The following is a 13,783-nucleotide window of genomic DNA, read 5'->3' as shown; positions in this document are numbered from 1 at the left end:
GATTTGGCATTACATGAATAAAGTAGAATTGACTGGAAATAAATCTTTTCTTTTCTTTTAATTGCTTAAGTCTGTAGGTTGAAGCAAACATTACTCAAATCGGAGTAAGTAGTCAATTTTCCGGTAAGTGTTTCCAGCTGTGGTCAGTCAGAATTTACAGCACCAGAACACTATACATGCGAAGCTTTGATGGTGTAAACTACATTTCTCATATTGTTTCCTATAAAGCAACACTTTTTGGCACAACAGTGGATTTCTATGGAACAGAGGAATTAACATTTTAAACTTCTGGCTACAAACCTTCAATTTCTAGCTGCTTTTGGTCTTTTGTGAAATCTTTTTTTTTACTGACCTGTAGATGTTTGACAGTGAAGACCACAGGCTCTGACAGGTAAACCTTATTGCTCTCCTTGTTAATGGATGCGGTGATGACCGGGGAGTTGACGATAACAGAGTAATTAGGATAGATGGCATCGCTGCTCAGTCTGACGCTGGCGTTCTCCGTGGACAGGTAGGAGCCCAAGTTCTTGTACATGACAAACACCATCCTGATCTCACCTGTACGAAAGGGACACGAATAGTGCACTCGATAATTGTTGTAAAGCAATGATGACAGAAATTTGACACTTCAAGTGGGTGAGAAAAGAAGATTGAGAAGCACACAGAGACAGAGATCACAGTGAGAGTAAGTGGAAGGAGCAAAACATGCGATTTCTCTGCTACCATTTCTGCCATGCTGTTTCAGAGTGCTGGCTGACAGCTGGATGGAGTTTCCGTGTTGTTCCGACTGAGGGAATGTCAGGTCTGCGAGGTTCCCATCCGTGCTCAGCCTGGCTACTTCCAGCACTGAAATACGTACACACAAACACACATGCACACAAAACACGCACGCCCTAATGGTAAGTTATAGCATAGCGCATTACATCAGATTTGTTTTGCAGACTCTTGTAATAACCATGTTTTCTCACTAAGTGCTTCACAGCACAGCACTGGCATGAGTCCCGAAACAGTTTCAAGCTTCTCCTAAACAAAGAAAATGAAAAAGCTGACAGATATCAAAGTGAAATAATGTACATTTTTTCCCTGCTAAAATAGGTAACAATGTCTCCAGGCAACTGCTCCAGCACTTTGAGGTAGATTATCCAGCCTCCTCTGTATTGTAGGAATTATTTCAGCGTCCAGGTTCGTTAGCACATTCCTGATTACAGCTGTGTAATGTATTAGATAAAGTTTCTAATTAAGAACTAATTATACCTTTGGTGTGTTGCTATCTTGTGTTTCTGAGCAAATTGGTGATTTAGACTGATGCTTTCATGGTAAAAGAAAAAAAAAGTCCTACCTCTCTGATCAAATAAACAACACAAGGACATCTCTGATGGAGATGAGGGTAAAAATGGGAGGCAGAGTGGGATAAAAGGTGGAAAAGGCAGACAGACGAAGAGGTCGTGGAGGAGTGGTTTAGAGAGGTAAAAAAAGAGGGTAATCAGAGGAGCCGAATGGATGAGATAAGCAGATACACTTAAAGGAGAGGACTGGAGTAGAGATAGAAAGAAGACTATGTTCTCTCTCAGGCATACGATAGATAAGGCTTTACAGGCAAGAGATACTAACGTATAGAAACGAGCAAATGGAGGATGAGTGAGGAAGATGGACATAAGCATAGACGTGGGTATGCATAAAGAAAGAGAAACATTGGCTGAGACATCCCCCACCCCCACCACCACTTCCACATGAGCTACGTCGACCCACCCACACGCATGCATACACATGTACACACGCATCCACACCCACACACATCAGCGGGGTATCAAAACACGCTGAGTCTAATCTAATTAAAGCATCCTTGTCAAGACAATCCTCCTCCTAAGAAACACACTTGTTCATTATCGTTATCACACGCGCACGCTGTTACCGCTGCATTATCCTTTCAAATCACTGTTTTGGTTCTAATAATAACACTATTTATTCATCTGCTTAATACTGTGGCTCATAGTCGCACACACACAATCTAACACAATAATATCACTTACAGTAGCTGCTGTGGCTCCTTTAAAATGCGTCAAATAATTTATTCTTGTCACTCACTCTCATCTCAAAGACTTGAGAAAAGAAAAAAAAAAGGAAGAGGGAGCTTAAAAAGTGCACGGGAGAGAGCGGAGGAGAAAAGACTCAGAGAGAGCAGTGAGGATGAAGGGAGAGAACGAGAGAAATGACAGGCTGGTTATGAATAAAGGGGAGAGATAATCATGGTGGATCTGCCCACTGGATTAGCTGTGAGGGAAGATTAACAACACAAAAAAAGCAGAAATTTCGCAGGAAAAAGATCACTTCCTGTTTTTTAAGTTCCTCGGAGATGCAGTAGCCTACATCTCCACGACTGTTTACGTAATCACATTTATTTAGTGTGATCAGGAGAGAAAGGAAACACTGGAGGAGATGCAAGTTTGAAATTATGCAAGGTGAAACTGTGTAGGATGGCAGTTGTTGAAATGGACTGTTGTACTTAAACTCAAGCAAGAGCATAAAGTCGTGTTGTGAGGAGTGACTTTGAGGAATCTTAACGGTCTTTGATTGGAAATGCAGTGATTTTATCATCATTATCTGTGACTGAAATAGCTGTAATTTCATTGCCTACTGATGTGAAAGTGAGCAAAAAGACCCCTCAGAGCATCATTTGACATTCCACCACCGCCGCCGCCCTCAAGCACGTGCTCATCCAGTCTTCCTTCTTATTTCGTTATCATCTTTATTTCTTCCTCCTCCATGGCTTTTTATCTCTGACTGAGTAACATACAGACTTGGTGAATGTTGGTAATGGGGGAATGGTGCAGAGGAAATGTTAAAAAAAATTAAATTGGGTGGAGGGGCGGGGCGGGGGAGTGTAAACAAGAGGATAACCAAGGGAAACATAACAGATTGCAACTCGCTGATCTGAGCAAAGATGAAACGATGCCTCTAAGTACATATTCCATGTAAAGAAATGAAAATCAAATACATTTTTTACTCTCCATTAAAACGCGCTTATTCCAAGGTTTGATAATGAGATAAGTGAAAAGAATATGACAGAAGAGGAGAAGAGAAAGGAGGAAAGTGATGGACACAATGCTATAATAACTGTCTGTGTTCTGTTTTTGTCAATTCTGTCTGCAAGTTCAGCAAAGAAAAATATATGGAAACCAATTCATCTCTGCATTGAAGTCAATATTTTTCAATGAGATGTTCACGTTGATGTCTTCACCATGACCTAAAGCTAGCATGCAAAGCTGTATGTATTCTGTTGTACATGTTGCTCTGTATCAAAATATTTAGACATTCAAAAATATATTTAATCTCTTGCAAAGGAAATCCATACTAGGAGCTTCAGCAGCAGGTATAAGATTGTAGTGCCCTTTTGTGCACAGAATTGTAATTGCTTTGCTGGAATTAATAATATATGTGTACACAGTCTACTTACAGTATTAAGAGGATTAAGCACTATAACAGTGGGATCAGTGTAACAGGTTGTTATGCTTAGTCCAGTCACATAGTCACATATCAGTGATACCATTTTGAGTCTTCAAGGAGTCCCTCAACACTCAGTGTCCCAAAATTCTGACACAAAATTCAGTGTTGTTTCAGCACTTTTTTTTTAGCATAATGGCTCCTATCCTAGAAAAAGAAAGTGTGCACTGTTGTTTCCCCTTTTTATCACTACAGAAAGCAGTACTTCAGAATTCATATACTATGTGATATGTTTATGTTTAGCACATTTATCGACTGTAAAGCCTGCCATGGTTTTTTATTACGTGGTTTTTTTGTTTGTTTTCTGTGATCGGACATTTACAGAATAGAAACCTAATGTTATTAGATTAATATTTTTTTCCTTTGACTGTATTAATTCACATCAACATTCACTTGTGCAAGTATTCATGTAATCTTTTGTCTCAAAACTCTAAGAAATAACACACATTTTGTTAACATCAGTCAGCCAAAACATCAAAACCTGTCTGCAAACAGACAGGTGAAGTGAATAATCTGTCACCTTGTTAAAATACTACTCTGGCTATTCTCCTCTGGTATTAGCAAGGCATTTTTGCTCTAAGAACCTTGGGCCCTGACAATTAGATTGATTTCATTTTCATATGTACAACTACTGTTACAAAGGAAATGTTCTGCAGTGGCCATGGTACTCCATGATACACAGAAGGACAGTGCAACACAACAAATCTCAAAAACTGCTCAGCAACAGAGCTGCAGTCATTGTCAAACTTCCCAAATCACAATGCAACAGCATCACAGCAATCCGCAGGACCCAACGGATCTGCTGCGAACATCCCAGCAGATCCCAGCTGTATCCATGCCCTGAAGGGGCCGAACTGTTTTGGCAGTATAAGAGCAAACAAGGATGTGGTTTTTATGTCGTAGCTGAACAGTATACATTCATTAAGTGAAGAAAGATGCCATCTTTTGACATAATGTGAAGCTAGATACTAAGCCTTGCCTCTAATCTGTATTATGAAACATAGATCTCAGACATTGGGTTTGATAATGCCTGCTGTCAATGTTGCCTCTTACTATGATATTACATCATGTTCTTAGATCTTCAGCAGACTGAGCTCTTTCATGTTATTATAAGTTCTGCAAGAGGAAAAAACAAAAAAGAAGAAAAAACAGTGAAATCTAACAATTTCTTTCTAAAAAAAAAAGTTATTTCTTCTCTTACTTTGTATTTAGGTAAAGCCGATGAACAAATACTTTTGTTCCAGTCAAATCCTGCTTTGACCTTGTCCAAGCACCAAAACCTAAGACTTGACTGGCTCCCTCAACTCTTATGATCCACTGTAAGAGTTGGAGGTTTGACTACAGGCTATCTCAATCGTCAGCACTCACAAGGTCCAACTGAGTTTAGAGGACAGGAAGGATCCTAACAATGTACTCACGGATGTAGTCATTAGTCTCCTGCACAGTGTCAGTCTTCAGGAGGTTGTCAGCCAACATAAAAGCCCCGGTCTCCACGGTGTCGAGGAGCAGGGTAGCCGAGTGAAGCTGCTCACTGGTGGGCAGTTCTCGCCACGCTTTCTCAGCTCGTGGATGCAACAAATTATTCACGGTCTCCACCATGGCCTGGGGCAGCAGCAGAGACACAGAGGTCACAAAGAGGAAACGAACATATTTAACACTTATTTATTAAAGGAATGCAAATCCACTCGTGGTGCAAATAACACTGCTACACACCAACTACTGAAGTCAGCTGAATGCATCAGCGAGAATGCAGTTGATTTTCATTTATCATGTTAATAAATCATGATAATCAAGACCAAAAAACTGTTAGCAATGCAAATGTGGCATTCCCATGCAGACACAACAAAGACAAAAACAGTTATTAAATCTAAAGTACATCTTCAAAGTTGAACTCTACACTTTTTAATGTTTATTACACCCTTTTCTTCTCTTTGTGTGAGGATGCTGTGATAGAAAAGCCATCACAGATGTTATGAAAATCAAGCTAAGCTAATTAGCTGATTGCAATCACCATGTGTCGACACCCCCAAACCGGGTTCAGTTTCTTTCTCCCTTTCTGTATTTTCTTTTTTTCAGCCAAAGTGTTATCTTCAAGTTTGAAAACTTGTGCTTGAGGGTCTGAGAAGAAATTAGAGTTTTATCAGATAATGCCTGCTGGGTCATATCCAGCCGTGCAGAACGGGTTTGAATCCAAAAATATGACCAAATTAAACGGAAAAGTGTTGGCTCACATAGATGAAATGTTCCCCATAAAACAATGCTTATTTTGTCTCCAGCTCATACTTTTTTTTTTTTGTTATGCTTTTAAGAGTTCACCTCCTTATTTTCAGACATGAACGCCACACATACAGCACAGACACGCACACACATCTTAGAAGACTCTGGGAGAGATAAAGAAACAAAAGAGAAAAGAGAGCTGGAGCAGAGGTGGACAGGAAGGGGAGGGCCATGTGAGAGTGATAAAACAGTCCAGTGAGTCCATGGTGACAGGCCTCCACTGGGAACAAGAGAGGTGGAAAAGCGACTACGGGTACAATCAAACACACACACCTCACACTGCGGTCTGTCTCTTCATTTTCTCTTTCGCTCGCTCTGTAAACCAGCCTTTCTGCAAAGAAACTGCCTTCACTCTTTCAATGCTCCTCTCTCTTGAGAAGCGTGGATGGCAAAGTGGGAAAAGTAACACAGGTGCGATTATACAAGCTAAGGGGGACTTCAGCGGGGAATTGCAAGGGCAGGGAGGAAGAGTGAAAGACATCAGTTTATTGGCATTCACACATCCACCGTTTGACTTCCTTTTTGTCCCTTTCACTCAGGGTTAAGGAGAAGTGAGGGAGCAGGAAGGAGGAGAGGAGACAGAAGCAGTAAACGATGTGTTTTGTGTTCGCGGTGGATAAGTAAAGCCTAAAGAAACAGTGGAGATGATGACTCATGCGAGTGTTGATGGCATGCGCTACAAAACACTTGCCTTTTTGAATTAAAACTAATCCTACCTGTTGTTTCTTTATCCACGTGTAGTTACAGTATATCTCACGCAAGAAAAACTGGTGCTTAGCCAACAAACTAATATGATAATATTATGTCCTCTTTTAGCACTAGCAGTTAATTAGCTGGGATGCATATTGAATGAGTTTGGGAGGGCTACATGTAAACAAGAACTAATTAATCCACTGCTTCGGCAAACAACCAGAATAAGCAGGAGAGGATATGCAGCACACATGCAAAACAATCAAACCAGTATCCAAAAGAAAAAAGTTGGTTCACTGTGTAAAACGCAAATAAAAACAGAATGTAATAATTTGCAGATCACTTCAAATCTGTATTTAATTTAAAGTAACACAAAGAGAGCATGTTAAATATTGGAGCTGAAAACGTTTCATGATGTTCTTTTTAAAAAAAATAAATACTCATTTTGAATGTCAACAACTAGTAAAAAAAATGGACGAGAGCAAAAGAAGACAGGAAATGTGAAACATCTTGCAGCTGATCAGGTTTATGAGTAACACGATTAGGCAAAAAAAGTGCCCTAGAGAATAAGACATGATGTATTAAGACTTTTTTTTAAGGGAAGGCCAATTCAGCAAAACAAAAACTTGAAATATACAACAAAGGAGGATCTGAATCGTGAGGTAGCAGAAATCATTTATCAAGCAAGACAGGGAAACGTTTTATTTTCAAAGCAGGTACTGCTTTTGTCATTTCCCAAATGTATACAGTGTTAAGAACAAGCGATTTAACAATGGTAAATTGGTGACATCAAATAAAAATTGAACCTATATATAAAAAAACTAAATACATTTTTTAGACTCAACCAATGTTACGCTGTCTTGTACTGTGTTTGATTCACATTGTGCACGTCATCTGTGTAAACCAGCAAATGTATTTCTATATCCACTCATTGATACTTTGACAAGAAACTACAAGCCTCAGTTCCTTTCAAAGAGAAATTTCTTAGTTATTTTGCCCATTAATTCCCAATAGTTATGAAATCCACATTTAAGACATTAAAGTATTAAAATCTGGTACCAACCAGATGGGGAAAAACACCAGCAGTCAACTAAATGATTGTGATGCTGATTATAATCAAGCTAATACCGAGACGATTAACTCGTTGTCAGCAAGTAGTTCAATAATCAATGAATCATTCGAGCCGTTTTTTGAAGCAAAACATTCTTTGGTTTCAGCTTTTCAGTTTTTCACACTTTTCTAACATTTTAAAATGTTATTAGTTTGTTAATTAAACGATTAATCTTAAAATTGTTGGATACTTGCAAATATCGACAGATAGACCCTTCAAACATCTCTCAGTGATTAGACTCTTCCTTTTTGGATAGCATATCTAAAACAGCAGTGACAAAAATTTTAAAAATGCATGTGCATTGTGCAAACAAAAATCAGATGCACTTCTATCTTACACTAAGCATTGTGGTCATAGCTAAAGCAGGAAGTTTTCTCTCCCAAGTGTATTCTTCCCGCTCCATCTGACTTCTTTTTAGGGATACTGCCATGATCTGCAACAAACTATCTTAGCATATCCACAGAAACGATATTTGAAATTTCATGCATCAATCCATCCATTTTCTTATTTAACCTCCTGAGACCCGTACTCTTTCATGGCATGCATTTTCAATTTCTCTTTGCTATTTGGGCTGATTGGGACCTGATGAATGTAAAAACAAAGAATTACCAGATTTTTTTTTTTAACCTGATTTTGTCTCTGAGAAAAATGAGATCCACATATGAGGACATTCGTTTTAAAGTTTGATAGAACAGTGCCAGCATAATGTCCTCGTAAGTGGACATCAGGCCCTTGTAGAGCAAAATGTAGTATTTTGGTCTAGACAACCCAAAATGTGATGTCCACATAAGTGGATGCCAGGTCCTAGGAGGTTAATAACTTTGTTAGTTATTTCTGTGATTGATTTTATACTTTGCTATTTACTTTTGCCTATTTGTATTATTTTCTATCGCATCTGTTGCTGGGTAAGAGGCGGGGTACACCCGGAACAGGCAGGGCGAGCACAGAGGAGTCAGTCACACTCACATTCACACATTCACACCGATTTAGAATCACAGATTAACCTTAGGATATCATTGGACTGTGGACGAAAGCCAGAATAGCTGGAGAGAACCCATGGAGGCACAGGTGAAAACATACCGTCCCCACAGAAAGGCCCCAGCTTGGATTTAAACCCATTACATTCTTGCTGTGAGACGACAGTGCTAACCACCACACTGCTGTGCTGCCCCGACAGCAAAACTATGCAATGAAGTTTGTTTACAATCAGAATTTCATTTGATCTGTGCTTTATGAGAAAAGGATTTTCAACTTCTTCAGCTGCCTTATTGTCGCATCGAGTGTGGGAACGTGTATGTGCATATCTCATAAATATATGGTGTAGAAACACATTAAAAGGGAGTGAGATACATGTAACGTATGTGTTCTCATGGCTGTGTGTTCAGTTGAGTGTGTGCACAAGTAGCTAAGAGAAGACTTGTAGTGCATCATTCTGCTCCACTTGCTGTACAGTAGCCGAACAGGCAAAGAGAGATGCTCAGTGGAGAGGATGTCCTGTAGACATGGCAGATATGAATGCAATGGCGCAGCTTTTCATTCATTCACGCGACTGGTGCTTCTCCCAAGCGCTCACTTTGATGTGTTTCAGATAACCCCATTTTTCTACTCTCATTAAACTTTCCATTGCTTTTTATTGAACTTTTGATTATCGTGCATTTTCAATTTCATATAATTTTTTTTTCAATGAAATTTAATTTAATTCGCTGGCACCGAGATTATATCTGAAGAGGAGAAAGATAGGTAAGGAGAAGAAGGGGTATGATTTCCTTGAGGTCCAGACATCTCAGCATCAGAAAGTCAGAGATGGAATATATGTTTGGGTGCGCGCGTGTGCGCGTGCGTGTGTGTGCGCGCCTGTAAGCTCTGGTGACATTTCTATCCGCACAAGTATAAGGACTTGAGGGCTAAAATAGAGACAGGGTTTTTTTTAGGGGTCTTCAAAGAGGGGAGAGACTCTGCAGAGACAGATAAGAGTGTCATTCGTTTGTGTGTGTATGAGTGAATGTGTGCGTGTGTGAGGCCACGTATTTGCAGGGTAGGCGAGTGCATGTGTGCACACATATACACAGCACGCATGCACGTACTCACATGCACACACCAGTAAATGGGGCAGAAGCGAAATGCTTTGAAGCGTTGGGGTAATCCAGCGTAAACAGCAGCAGCAAGACAGACTAGAGCTGGGTTGGTCTCCTACTCCGAGCTACACAAGGGGATCGCGAGCACACGCTCGTGCGCGTGCGCGTGCGCGTGGATGTACAGTATGTGCACACTCATGCACGGTAACATGTAACCTGAAAGAGTTAGGACGTCTTGAAGCACGGAAAGATGTGAGACTAGAGAAAAGAATGGAATTTTTTTTTTTCCCTTTTACTCGCTTGGATGAGCTCTGAGAAGGTGCATGTTTTGAAAATGTTTTCATCAGAGAAGCAGGCTTATCTGTCAGTTGTTGTTTGAGTTTGTCTTCCCTGACAGGATGAGTTTGCAGCTAAATCAGGCTTTAAATTCACAGCATGCCATGTTCTGACCTGCCATCCATAAATGGAGGGCAAATTAGACATTGTCATTGAGCATCGCTGTCTTCTCACTGCCCCCTTCATTGTTTGGGGTTTGTTTTTTTTCTCTTTTCCTCACATTGCTGTTTCTGTAACTCTCTTCTCTTTTTCTGTTTAATTTCTGGTCCCTCCTTCCCTGTTTCTCATTTCCCTTCTACCTTACAGACTCTACCCCCCTCCATCAATCCACCCTAAAGCATCAAAGCCTCTCCACACCACCAACTTCATCATGAATAAATTGCCAATTTAGTATACATGAAACGAGTCCCCAGTTCCCCAAACGAAGTGAGAGAGAAGGAGAGATGGAGTGTGAGAGTGAGAGCGAAGGAGAGAGAGCGACAGAGAGAGAAAGAAAAGGAGAGAGAGAATTCAATTATTTTTTGTCTCTATTAAGAACCCAAACCTCCTGCCCACTCTCCTCACTTGGCAATTAGTGCTGTAGATAATTAACGAGAAGAGGGCAGCACCACACCACATCCCTAATCACGCGCATTTCTGTCTGGCAGAGTAAGGGACTGTTGGTATAATTTTGTTTCACATTACTAAGGCTAATTATATAATCGATCACTCCCAGCCCCCTGCAGAACCCAAAGTGTGTGGTGGTTTTGATTTTAACCTGTAACAAGTTGTCTAAATGGTGCCGCTCTCTGAAACATGGCACTTGTATTGGATTAAGGAGACACATCAAAAAGTCTGACGGTTGTGATGTGACAGCACAAGATCATTGTTGAAAATATATTTATATATTGCGTGTGCGTGCATGTGTGAGTTGTGTGTGTCAGCTTGCATATAGTCCTAAACCATGTTCTGTGATGTGACATTGCTGACTGGTGCTGACGTTAAGACTTTTCAGGGGGAGAGTGGGAAAAAAAGCCTGCATCAGGAGAAAAAGAGCTACCCCATCACTAGTGTGTGTGTGTGTGTGTGTGTGTGTTTGTCAGGGGTGCCGACAGAGAAAACGAGAGACTGCAGTCTATCTAGTCTACAGCTCATTGATGAGGAAGGTGGGGTCCTTTTGATGTTCTGAAAAGTGATTTTAGCTGACCAGAAACATGTCTAAATGATGGTAGATTGTTTTGTTAGCGGTGTCGGCCCATGGCGTCAACACGTACAAACATCAATACAAGCAGACCAGCAATGAAACATGAAATGAATACTGAGCCACAAACATAAAGCCTCTATTATTTCTAAGGCAGTGAGGCCGTGATCAACAAATATGCAACAGCATATCCATCATACTCAGTTCTTTCTTTCTGATGCACCAACACAGAGGGCATTTCATTGAATGGGGATGGATAGCGAGTCGTTTGGTTTCAGGCGGGCCTGTTTACAATTCTGCAGACAGAACTGCAAAATAGATGAGCTATTATTGATATTGATCATGGCCTCTTATCAGTACTATCGATTCTGACTGCAAGAAAAAAAAATTAAAGCTGAAAACAAAAGAATGTCAGCAAACCCTTTGAGGAGACTAAAACTTTACCGGGAGACACAAGTGGGTAGTCTCCCCTGTTAAAATGACCGCCCTCTTCAAAGGGTTGGGTTGCAAACCATTGGACAAATGCTGCAGCGTAGAATTCGAATTCTACGCTGCAGCATTGTAATGTGTGATCACACGTACACACGCAAACACAAAAGCTTGCTTGCTAGATTACATGCTGAGTGTTAAAAAGAAAAGAAAAACATGTGGGACTGTGGTGTGGCAAAGTAATCAACCATACCGGGAAACGGAAATACCTGTGCGAAAAACCTGCAGGACCTTTCTCTCTTCTGAAGCTGCAAATTCAAACAATTCAGCTGTTAGCGATATAACACCTCTCAATCATACACACGCGCAGACACACAAAGACAGTTACACCCACTTCATTACCACTGCACGGAAAAGGCTTTGATGGTTAAAATATATTGTTATTCTCCTCATTCGCCTCCTTTTGTCATTCCTTATACTCTAATTGTCTTTCATGCTTTTTCCCCTCTATTCTTCTTCTCCTCTTTTCTTCCAGATTGTCTTAATAATTTCCTCTGTTCCTCCATTTCTTCCCCCCCACCCTACTCATTCTGTGCATCTACTGTCAAGTGAATTGATGGCATTAATTACTGTGCCACTCGTGCGTCATTGGTCATATTTGATTTCCAAACAAATATTTGCATAATATGCTAGCGTATTACTCAGTTAGATTTATATGTAATTGGTCCATTATTGAAATCAGGAGGAACACTTTTCCTTTTCAATGGAGGGCTTTTTTCCTCTCTACATATCTAACAGTTAACAGGCCATTTGGTCAACAGCAAAACACAGATTAATTGATTCCACTTACACTTGCTCCAGTATGTATCGACTTCCCACATGTTAATGAATTACTTAGAGGAAGGAGAAGAGATTTAAAGTGTGTGATAGTGAGACAATAAGAGGTAAACGGGGAAAAGTGGAAGACAACACCGACAGAGGGACTCGGATGCTAAAGCTAAATAATAAAGGCAGTGGCTGCCAAAGCGGTGGCAGCAGCTGTCAGTCCGGTGGCTAAACCCCGCCTATCACCGTTGACCTCAGCAGAGACAATCAAGAAACAGTCCAGCATCCACTCAGTCAGTCAATTAGCCAGCCAAGCCAGCCAGTCAACCATTCCCCCGTAATTTAACACACTTTAATTGAATGCCTACATGCCTGCATGGCGCAGAACTAAATTTATCTACAGCCATAACAAAACAGATCCTTTGCATACTTGGAATCGAGTTTCCATTAACGTAATCCCAAAGTGAGCGCTCGAGCCTAATTGTCAACAACGTCTTCGGAGTTGTAGCTCAAAGCCTGAAGTTCATTAGAACAACGAGCTACGGCGTAAAACATGTCCGTATGTTTTAATGAGAATAACTCCTCGTGGCCTGAGACGGACTTTTATTAAATTTGGGTCTTGCCCTGAAAAGAGTTCAGGAACTATGCCAAAGACTAAAAGCAGTTATCTATCAGCCATAATGTCGAGCAAAACTTGTTACAAAGAGCCACACACAGAAGAAGATAAAATACTGTCTAAAAGCAGCTATTTATCATTTTGAAATCTACAGCTTTATGTATGGCTCTTCATCAAACTCTGCACGGAGAGACTTTCCTAACCCCTGAGAATGAGCGTAAGGCAAAAATACTAACAACTGCTGCTTTTCATCTTACTGTTAACATCAAAGAGTCCCTCTATCTGCTCCCCTCTCTCGCTCTCAATTCTCTTTCTCTTAATTTACTTGCATTTAAACTGCAAAACCCCTCTATCCTAACGCTTGCAAGAAAACGTCGATTTTACTCACTCACTCGCCCTACATTTACCTCTTTTACCTCTTATTTCTCAAGACAGTACCTTGGTGAGGCTGCGGGCAGCACTGTCCTTGCCCCCAGGCGTGAGATTTCTGAGTTGGACGTCCAGCAGTTCGACTAGTTGGACCATGGCCCGCACTGTAGATGGCACATCGCCAGGATGCAGAAGTCCTTTGGTCTGCTCTGCCAGTTCCCTGGCTACAATTGCTGCCGTCTCGCCCGACCGAAGCTGCATGTCAGAGTGGATGACAGGGTATGGGAAAGTCACAATGTGCAAGAAGAGATGGATGACAGTAAAGAAAAAAAAAACAAATAAAACAAAAAGGTGAGAAGTGAAGGGAAAGTTTG

At 40.7% G+C, this 13,783-nt stretch overlaps 1 protein-coding gene across 9 annotated transcripts in view; it reads right to left on the bottom strand.

The window, feature by feature from the left end:
- Positions 1-13,783, bottom strand: part of adgrl3.1 (adhesion G protein-coupled receptor L3.1) — a 119,602-nt gene that overhangs the window by 27,649 nt on the left and 78,170 nt on the right. For all 9 annotated transcript variants that reach the window (XM_084931222.1, XM_084931216.1, XM_084931219.1 and 6 more), the window contains 5 exons: positions 13,479-13,664; positions 11,869-11,907; positions 4,920-5,103; positions 724-846; positions 353-558 (listed from right to left, as the gene is read on the bottom strand). In XM_084931222.1, coding sequence (XP_084787348.1) covers positions 353-558; positions 724-846; positions 4,920-5,103; positions 11,869-11,907; positions 13,479-13,664 — 738 coding nt within the window. The remainder of the gene's footprint in view (positions 1-352; positions 559-723; positions 847-4,919; positions 5,104-11,868; positions 11,908-13,478; positions 13,665-13,783) is intronic.

The sequence above is a fragment of the Perissodus microlepis genome, chromosome 6 (genome assembly GCF_051167445.1).
Source record: "Perissodus microlepis isolate ML-2025 ecotype Zambia chromosome 6, ASM5116744v1, whole genome shotgun sequence".
In the NCBI taxonomy this organism is placed as follows: Eukaryota; Metazoa; Chordata; class Actinopteri; order Cichliformes; family Cichlidae; genus Perissodus; species Perissodus microlepis.
Note: the sequence above shows the minus strand (reverse complement) of the source record. Positions and strands in the feature narration are given on the sequence as shown.